This window comes from Cricetulus griseus (genome assembly GCF_003668045.3).
Source record: "Cricetulus griseus strain 17A/GY chromosome 1 unlocalized genomic scaffold, alternate assembly CriGri-PICRH-1.0 chr1_1, whole genome shotgun sequence".
NCBI lineage: Eukaryota > Metazoa > Chordata > Mammalia > Rodentia > Cricetidae > Cricetulus > Cricetulus griseus.
Genome location: NW_023276807.1, coordinates 225,218,854 through 225,228,407, shown reverse-complemented (window position 1 = coordinate 225,228,407; position 9,554 = coordinate 225,218,854). Strand labels below are relative to the sequence as shown.

At 50.7% G+C, this 9,554-nt stretch overlaps 1 protein-coding gene across 1 annotated transcript; it reads right to left on the bottom strand.

Annotated features, from left to right (window-relative positions):
- Positions 1 to 3,123: 3,123 nt before the first annotated feature.
- Positions 3,124 to 5,936, bottom strand: Nudt18 (nudix hydrolase 18). Its single transcript, XM_027390185.2, has 3 exons — positions 5,638 to 5,936; positions 4,602 to 4,815; positions 3,124 to 4,394 (listed from the first exon to the last, which is right to left on the bottom strand). The coding sequence occupies exons 1-3, from the start codon at positions 5,797 to 5,799 to the stop codon at positions 3,799 to 3,801; spliced, it is 972 nt and encodes a 323-aa protein (XP_027245986.1). The 5' UTR covers positions 5,800 to 5,936; the 3' UTR covers positions 3,124 to 3,798.
- Positions 5,937 to 9,554: the final 3,618 nt, after the last annotated feature.

The following is a 9,554-nucleotide window of genomic DNA, read 5'->3' as shown; positions in this document are numbered from 1 at the left end:
CCCCAGCCTGCTTGTCTTCTTCCCAGAGCTTTTCTGCCCTTTTGAGCCATCTTTTCACCCCAAGGAAGATGAACTTTTCCAGCACCGGAGGAGAGAGAGGTGATAGGTACTGAGTTCTGACATTGCAAATTTGATCCTCCTTAGCACCAGCCAAGAACTGACTCTTGGCGGAGCAACATTGTTTCGCTTCGGTTCACCTCCACCTGAGCCATCCCGCAAGAGTCATCAGGCCCTGGTAGCGCTTGCACACAAGTCTAGTCCTGTATGTTGCTTATGTGCTGGATTATATGACCAAGTCAGTCACAATTGGGACTGATGAAAACTTGGAGAGGGAATCTAAAGGTATAGTTCAAAGATAAGAGAGCTTATTTAGCTGGGCAGTGGTGGCACACGCCTTTAATCCCAGTACTGGGGAAGCAGAGGCAGGTGGATCTCTGAGGCTAGCCTGGTCTACAGAGCAAGTTCCAGGACAACCAGGAAACTCTTGTCTCAACAACGAAAAGTACTTATTTAGCATGCCTAAAGCCCTTGAGTTCGATCCTTAACACTGCTTTTTATGCTTACTTAGTGGGACTTTTATGCTGGACTTTTTGAGAAAGGGTCATGCTCTCAGGCTGGCTTTGAACTGGATATCCTTTTGCCTCATCCTCCTGAGTGCTGGAGTTACAGGTGTGTAACCTGATGCCCAACTCCCAGCTTTGTTTTAAGAAAAAAAAAAAAAAGTGGTATGGGAATGGGTGTTCTGAGTCATCAAGAGTACCAGGGGTCAGGCAATCCCACTAGAGAAGCAAGTCTTCAGCGGGGCTCCAGAGGTGCTGTGACAACTGGAGAGCTGGATTCAAAGCTTAGAACACAAACTGCTCTTGCAGTGGACCTAAGTGTGGTTCCTAGTACCAACATTAAGCAGCTTTCAACTGCCTTTGACTCCAGCTCCAGGGGATCTGATGTCTCCAACCTTGGAGGGTTCATGTGCACATACACATAGAAAACATACATAATAAAAAGGAAATCTTAAAATATTCTTTTAAGAATAAATCTAGGCCAGAGGTTCTCAACTTGTGGGCCAAGACCCCTTTGGAGGTTGAACGACCCTGACATAGGGATCACCTAAGACTATCAGAAAACAGGTATTTGGGCCGGCGTTGGTGGCCCACACCTTTAATCCCAGCACTCAGGTGGCAGAGGCAGGCAGATCTCTGTGAGTTCGAGGCCAGCCTGGTCTCCAGAGTGAGTGCCAGGATAGGCTCCAAAGCTACACGGAGAAACCCTATCTCGGAAAAAAAAAAGAAAAGAAAAGAAAACAGGTATTTGTTATGATTTATAACAGTAGCAAAATTATAATTATGAAATAACAAAAATAAGTTTATGGTTGGGGGTCACCACAACATGAGGAACTGTATTAAAAGGGTTGCAGCATTAGGAAGGTTGAGAACCACTGTTCTAAATTTCTTTTTGAGATACCAGTGCCAAGATGGCTCAGTGGGTGAGAGAAGCCATTTGACAAAAACATGAATTTAAGTTCCCAGCATCCAGGTAAAAAAAATAAGGTGTGGCTGTACACACTTTGAAGCACTAGCACTGTGGGTGAAGAAAACAGGAGGACCACTGGGGCTTGCTGGATGCCAGCCTAGCTCCTGGTTCAGTGAGAGACCCTGTGTCAAAGGAAGAAGGTGAAAATCAATAGAGCAGGACCCCCAACAACACCCTCCTCTGGCTTCTTTACATATGCACGCATGTGTGCACACACACAAAAATGCCAGCGCCCAGCTGGCTTCAGCAGCTTAGTCAGTATAGTGGGTGGACAGAATTGCCTGAGAGCTCTCTGGATGATGGTGATGTATGCCCAGGATTGAAAATTACCAGGCTAAATAGTGGGAGTGAATGTCATTCTCTCTCTCTCTCTCTCTCTCTCTCTCTCTCTCTCTCTCTCTCTGTGTGTGTGTGTGTGTGTGTGTGTGTGTGTGTGTGTGTAGGAACTGGAGGAGGAGCACTGAACTGAAAAAAAAAAAAAAAAGGTTTCAGTTCTAGTTGGAACCATTAGGTAGCCTGCTTACCTAGTGTGTGAGACCCTGGGTCCAACCCACAGCACCACAAAAATGAAAGAATAGAAAAGACTTATTTTTCTTGTTCTGTTTTTGGAGACAGGGTCTCTCTTTGTAGTTCTGGCTGTCCTGGAAGTTGCTATGTAGACCAAGCTGGCCTCAAAGTCATAAGAGATCTTCCTGCCTCTTCGTCCTGAATGTTGGGATGAAAGGCATGCACAGTGGTGCTGGGCAGTGGCGCATACTTTTAAGCCCAGCACAGAGCCAGGTGGATACATTTCCTTTGCCCCACCGCTTTTGGTTTGTACTTAAAATTTTTATTTTTAATCATGTGTGTCTATGGAAGGGTATGTGCACATTGAGTTGCAGTGTCCACAAAGGCCCGAGAGGGTGTTGGGTCACGTGGAGTTGGAATGATAGGTGGTTATGAGCCACTCAGTGTGAAAGCTGGGAACCAAACTTGGGTCCTTTGCAAGAGCAGTACCTGCTCTTAACACCTGAGCTGATCTGTTTCTCCAGCCCCCAAGTTTTCATCAAATGTAATAACAATAACACTTGGCACTGGCATGCCGAGGCACATCTAAATTCCCAGGACTCAAGAATCCCAGGGAGGAAGATCACAACAAACTCGAGGCTAACCTGGTCTATGGGTGGATTCTATCTCAAGAAAACCAAATCCTCTTATGACCTGGGAATGTAAAAGTACTTGAGTTCTGGAGAAGTAGGATGATCAAAAATTCAAAGTCATCACCTGCTCCATTATAAGAGTTCACAGCCAGCCTGGGCTACATGAACTGAGGCAAGGGCTTGAACAAAACTAAAAAGTTGCTGGGTGGTGGTGGTGTCTTTAATCACAGCACACAGGTGGCAGAGGCAGGTGGATCTCTGTGAGTTCCAGGACAACCTGGTCTGCAGAGTGAGTTCCAGGATAGCCAAGGCAACACAGAGAAACCCTGTCTAAAAAGAAAAAGAAAGAAAGAAGGAAGGAAAGAAAGAAAGAAAGAAAGAAAGAAAGAAAGAAAGAAAGAACAAAAAACCAAAATGTCATGGAGCACAAGAAAACAGCACAGTGCCCAGAAGATCAGAGAAACTTGGGCTGAGAGGCCAAGGTGTCATTCTCAGCTCTTTATTGTCCCACATACAATTTCACCAGACCAAACTGTTCCAACACCTGGACAGGTCTGAGCTGTGTTTTTATTAGGGGTGTGGTCACTTCAAAGTCCCACACCCACCCCGGGCAGGACAGAAAAGCTAAAGAGAGCCTGGGTGGGTTGAGACTTCAGTGAACAGTGTTGCCTACTCTGGGAGCCCTACACCCCTGCATCACATCGGTGTGTGTTGTGCATCATGAGGAAAGACTTGGGTGGCTGTAGATGGGACAGTGGCCCCACATCTTCACACAGACATTTAGGCAAGAAGGCAAGTTAAATAACACTTTTTTACTCAGCAATGACTCTGCCCTGAGGGATGAGTCCCCCATGTCCTATCCCCTCCACAGTCCTAAGAACTTGGATGGATCAACATTTACCAAAGTGGACCAAGAAATAGGATGATGCCGTTTGGGGTTCAAAAAGCTTCTCACTGTTTTGAGAGAAGCACTGTGTATCCTGAGAACAACGGAAACCTTTGAGCACTGGACTCAAGGCACTCTCCCTTTGGGCTCAATGTGGGGTCCCTGCACACAGTGCCATGAGATTACCAGCCTTTTTCCAGCCTACAGAGGGCGGGTGGATGCTCAGCTTCTGCTGATACCTCTCTATCTGCTCAGGGGGATGACAGAAGATTCCTGAAGTCTGTGTAGAAGCTGTTTTTGCAAGTCTTCCTCTAATACCTCCCACCAAAAGTAGTTCTCACCCCTAATCTTTGGGGGCTCATCTTCAATTCCTGGGATCCGAAAAGCCACCATCACTAGAACATTCAGGCAGAGACCGTCAACATGGTTTTTGCCGAGGTGTTGCAGTCCGAGCAACCCCTTGGTCTCCACTGCCAGATTGTTCAGAGTCAGACACTCCTGTAGTAGCCGTAGGGTGGCCACTTTGATGCCACCCCTTTGCTCCATGGATCCGAAGCCACAGCCAGTGATGGGCAAGTGAGGAGTCCCCACTGTGCTCGCCAACACCCATACTGACTGGACTGTTGTAAAGGCGGCCACCAGCCGCTGGCAGACCACACTGCAGGGAAGCTCTTGAGGCAGAATGAGAGGGTGCATGGCTTGTTGGCAGAATTTGGCACCCAGCTCTACCAGGTGCAGAACATCATGGGCTCTAAGCGGAGTGGGCAGGGAGACCCGTGGGTACCAGCCAGCCTGGAGGGACTCAGCATCTGCATCCTTGGAAGTCTTGAGAACTCCACCTAGGGGAGATTTGGGGGATGAGGAGAGGGCCAGTATGAGAAATGTTGAGCTGAGAGAGTAAATGGCCACCCAAGCGTTCCAGGGGGAGACTCCCCGCCCAAGCTCTTAGCCTGTAATAGGTCAGTGGCAATTTGCAGAAGCCACAGCATGGCTAGCTAAGGAGAACAAACTAAGAAAGTGCTAGAATGCCACCAGGTGAGTTGTACCTGTGGGTCGAGCAAGGAATACAAAACGGATCCAGCAGGCACCCCTCTCCTCCACAGACAGCAGTGTCACTGGTTCACAGAGCAGCCCAGTCTCCTCCTTCACCTCCCGCTGCATCGCCTCCACGATGGTCTCCCCAGATTCCATTCTCCCTGCAGGGAGGTACCATGCTCCCCGGCACTCTTTCTTGGCCTCCTGGATCATCAGCACCTCATCCTGAGAGAGAAGCAAGGCAATCTTCACCTTATGCCGCCAGTCTGGGGGCTTCAGAAGAGCAGCCCTTAGCTGGATGGATGTTGGCCCAAAGCTCCCTTCAGGATTCTGGGTCGTCGGGAGCCTGGTGTGGTTGAGCGCTATGGCTGCCGCCTCTTAGCTGTAACCCAACTTTGGATTCAGAGGCATTTGTGTTGTAGGAAAGGACTGAGGTCCCTGGGCGTTGCTCCAAAGAGGCCCTATGCTGAAGGTAGCCACCACTTTAAAACCGACTCATACCTATGCCACTGTGTTGCTGCTCTCTTGTTCCCCATAGGTTTTACAAACAGCTTGTATCCGGTCCCCACTCTCTAGGGTCTGAGCTTTGAAACTCAGCTCTGCCCCCATACCACCTATCCCTACTTGGCCAGGATGTTTTTACATTGACTTGTACAGAGATGATCGCAAACAAAAACTCCCAGAGGGTCGGATCGGAGGCCTGCGTGTAAGCTCCCCATAACTATCCGTGGGACCGGGAGGGTCTAGGAAATCCTTCAGGAAGCCAGGCACCGTGCCAGACTCCTGAAGGAAGGAGGTATACTGCAGGCCTCTGCTAGCGGAGGCGAGGTCTAGTGGATGAGACAAACCGCCTGGGGGCCTCGGCTTCTCCCTCTGTATTATATATAATCTATAAGGACGATCTCAGCTCAGCGGCTAGTGTGAGAGAGAGTGCTTTGCAACATTGGGAAGCGCCACGTACAGGCAGCGGCCGTTGGCTCTCCTGTTCCTACCAGGGCTGGCGGCGCGCTCCCGAGACCAGCTGAAGGCCGGCGGCCGGACGCTCACCTGCTCGTTGAGGAACACCGCCAGCACCACGTAGCAGACATTCTTCCGCAGCCGCACGGGCGACAGCGGCTTGCCAGCCGGCTCCGAGTCACAGCTCTGCACCAGCAACCCCTTGCCCCCCAGCACGGTGGCCAGCGCCCCCGTCAGGCCTTCCGAGGCCATCAAGTCTCCAGGGAGCTGGCAAGCCAGGACTCGCCAGACCCCTAGGAGGCAGGCGGCGGGGACCGAAGCTGCGACGAACCGCTGAGCCCCTCGCCCCCTCCCCTGCCTTGGGGGCCAAGGCTAACGCGGAACCTCCAGGAGAGACCGGGCTGCTGATAGGCTGCGCGTCACCACGGCCTGCCCAGATTGGTCAGCTGGCAGCAGTTACCGTGGGGGCGGGGCTCCGGGGACACGCCCTCTGCCCCCTCCCCCCACCTCTCCCGGGTTTCAGTCGCTGATCGCTCACTCCTCACTCTCCCCAGCTCTTTGCTAATTCACCCAGCAGGCACTTGTCCGCGCGGGTTCCGACGGTGATGTCATCCTGCCTGTAGGGTGCTGAACACCACCGCGACCAGGGTCGGTGGCGTCACTCTCTGATGACATTACGGAAGCCTAGGCTCCGCAGTTAGCTCCCACTGTCCAGGTTTATCATAAACAAACTAGAGAAGTGCTCAAGACGAACAGGCCCTAAATAACTTTCTGACTTCGTTAACATTTTCTGAACGTCATGTGGCTGGGGCACATAACGTTGCCTGGGACATTCTGATCTGTATAGATTGATGGACCCAGGCATTTAAAAAGGCAGCTGCAGGATTGGTTTGGGCAAACGAAGTGATTGATGAGGCTCAGAGGAGAGATGGGACAGGACTGGTATGGTCAAGGTGGGACAAGACTGGGGGTGAAGGAAAGGAATGTGGGAGGAGGAAGAAAAGGAGCTTGGAGACCTCGATGCAGCCCCCACCAAATCCCCCCTGCTCAATGCATTTGCCATGCGGTTTCAAGGCTTCTGCAGCAGATTGCATCCTTAGAGGGCAGGGGTGGTGCCCTCCTACCCAGCATGCAGGGCCTGGCCATGGGGAACAGGGTGTGGGTTGTTTTGGCCAGCTCTTGCTTCTCTCCCAGGCTGACCTTTCCTCCGAAGAGCTTCTTTAACCTCGGCTCAGGACAGGAAGGCAGGGCCAGCTGGGAGGAATCCACAGAGCAGGCCAAGTCTGGGCTCCTCACCCCATCCTAGCTGTCCCTTTCCTCCTCCCTCCTGCTGGCTCTGTGTGCCTTCTTTGGGGGACAGTGGCTTGGTGGTGCTGACAAAGCTCTGGAGTTTAAGCCAGACACCCAGCCACTGCTGGCTGGCTCTTTCTGTGCCCTGGTCTCAATTTCCTCATCTGTAAAGTAGGTCTATAGCAACCCTCCCCCCTGGTTGTTGAGAGGTCAGCATGGCCTGGGAGGAGCTGTGTGGACTATCTCAGCAGTCACCAGGCAGCCCACCTATTCTCCAGTTAGAACAGCAAAGCCACAGCACTTGGTGCTACACAAAGGCCAGCCCATAGAGCCCCTGTGAAACTGGGGAGTATAGCTCAGCATACATAAGGCCCTGGGCTCATTCCTCAGCACCACAAAGCAAACAAAAAAGCTTCTATGCTCCTTGGACTTCACTCCCAGTATCTCAGTCCCATAGGACAGGTCATCTAGCCATTCTCCCTGATGCTGATCCAAACTCCCTGGAGACACATCTATGTGAGGTAGGACACACCTAGTGGCCCACAGTATTTTGAGGCACTTGAACACTGCTTGCCTTGAGGCCACTGAAAGCTTCCCACCTCCAAAAAACTGCAGTCATTGGCAGAGAGGCAAGATCAGGCCCCAGGGTGCAGATCTGCTTTAAGTTCTCCCCTCCTTTCCTTTCCCTTCCTTCCCCCCCCACCTCTTCTCTCTTCCTCTCCTCACCCCTCCTTCTTTCTCCTCCCCTTTGGTTATTCCTCTCTCCTTCCCTTCCCTTTCCTCTACTCCCCTTTCTCTCTTCCCTCATCACTCTTTGTTTAGATCTTTTAGTTCCTCAATTGTCCCATCTGTAAAGTGGAGGCAGCACTGGTCATAGACTCCATTCTGCCCCCCAGGGATGATTTGGGAGAGGGTGAGATCATGTCTGGGCAGGCTGGGAGAGCTGCAGAGGCGTCCTAAGATAAACAGCAGACAGCCTAACCGCCTGGAAGAGCAAAGGCTGCCACAACCGCAGTTCCATTCTCCCATTATCATGGGGGAAGGGGAAAACACTGCTGTGGAGGGCCTAATTGCCTCATCACAAGCCACAGTGAAGCAATAGAACACTGAAAGCCCCTTGTAAACACAGAAGGCATTTGAAGAGGGTACAGTCCTTCCCAGAGTACCTGGCAACAAAAAAGGTTGAATTTCTCGAGGCCTTGGGGAAAAGACAGGTGAGCAAGTCCTGGACAGAAAGGGGATCATGTGGCAGGGAAGGAAACTGAGACAGACCCCACCCCTCCAAGTATGTCTTCTAGCCTTTGGTGGGGGTAGGGGTGGGGAGTGGGCAGCCATGGCCAAGCATAGTCTGAGTAGTAGACCTCTCCCATCACCTATGGGAGTAGGCCATCTTAGGGTGCACACACGCAGATGTGTAAATGACCTTGTGAACGGAGAGATCTGAGGTAAGCAGTCAGGTACACTGGGACAGGGCTGGACAGGCAGGATGAGGCAAGGGTGTCTGGGATGCTAGGGTCCTTTACAATGTAGCAAATCCTGTCCCTTGACAAAGAAGAGACCTACCAAGAAGCACAGTAGAAGGATGGGCCTTGGGATCTAAACTACTAACTCCTTGAAAGACCTTGGAGTCATCATCACAGTATAGATCAGACACAGGCATTTCTAGATGTTGGGACACAAAAACAGTACTAGGGGGAACACTGGTAAAATTCTTATCAAGCAGTGGCTTCCCATATAGGATTATAGTAATGTTGAGGTCTTGGTAGTGATAAAAGCAGAATGTTTGTATAAGATATTCCCACTAGTGGACACTAGGTAAAGGTCATGAAACGCAAAACTTTTTTTTTTCTTGATTTTTCGGGACAGGGTTTCTCCAAGTAACAGCTCTGCTGTCCTGGAACTCTCTTTGTAGACCAGGCTGGCCTTGAACTCACCAAGATCTGCCTGCCTCTGCCTTCCGAGTGTTGGGATTAAAGCTGTGCGCCACCACTGCCCGGCAGTAACTGAAAGCTTTATGTGTTATATTTGTTTTGGCTTTTTTGAGGGTTTTGTTTATTTTTTTAGAGACGGGGGTCTCACTATTTAACCCTGGATGACCTTGAACTCACAGAGATCTGCCTGTCTGTACCTCTCAAGGGCTGAGATTTAAAGGTATGTGCTACCACGCCACACTATGCCCTCTACTTGCAATTTTATTGTAAGCCTATCATTATTTCAAGATAAAATGTAGGAGAATTTTATAAGAAAAAGGGAAAAGAAGCTAATGGACGGAGATACACCCCTGAGCTCACTTCCAACCTTTTAGCTGGTGTCACGTTGGGTCTGACACAAGTAGTGGAGCTGGAGGTTGGCATGGAACCCACTGACCCTGGCAAAAGCAGAGAACCAGGAGCTCTGCTGGGAGCAGTGCCAACCAAGGGCCCCCGCCTATGTCTCAGGGTCAGATACTACTTGGGCTTGCTCTATTCTTGGTCCAATCCTAGAATAAATGAGCGCTGGCCCAGCTGCTGTTTTTAAGAGCCAGACAAACAGACCCTCAAGGGAGTTATGATGGTGGGGGAGGACTGTCCAGGGAGGATTGATGCCCACATGCCTCTACCATTCCACCCCAACTAACGAAGTTCAGGGTTACATCTTTCCTAGGAAGGATCCTGTAGTTTGGGCTCAGGTGACAAGGTTGTAGATGGCAAAGTGTTAAGTAAGAACATGTCACTCAG

What these genes read in the sequence shown, in the direction of transcription:
- Nudt18 (XM_027390185.2), bottom strand. Translation starts at nt 5,799, where the DNA reads ATGGCCTCGGAAGGCCTGACGGGGGCGCTGGCCACCGTGCTGGGGGGC. An exon ending in CGGTGTTCCTCAACGAGCAG is followed by an intron (nt 4,816 to 5,637) that starts GTGAGCGTCCGG and finishes CTTCTCTCTCAG; the next exon opens with GATGAGGTGCTGATGATCCA. An exon ending in ATTCCTTGCTCGACCCACAG is followed by an intron (nt 4,395 to 4,601) that starts GTACAACTCACC and finishes AATCTCCCCTAG; the next exon opens with GTGGAGTTCTCAAGACTTCC.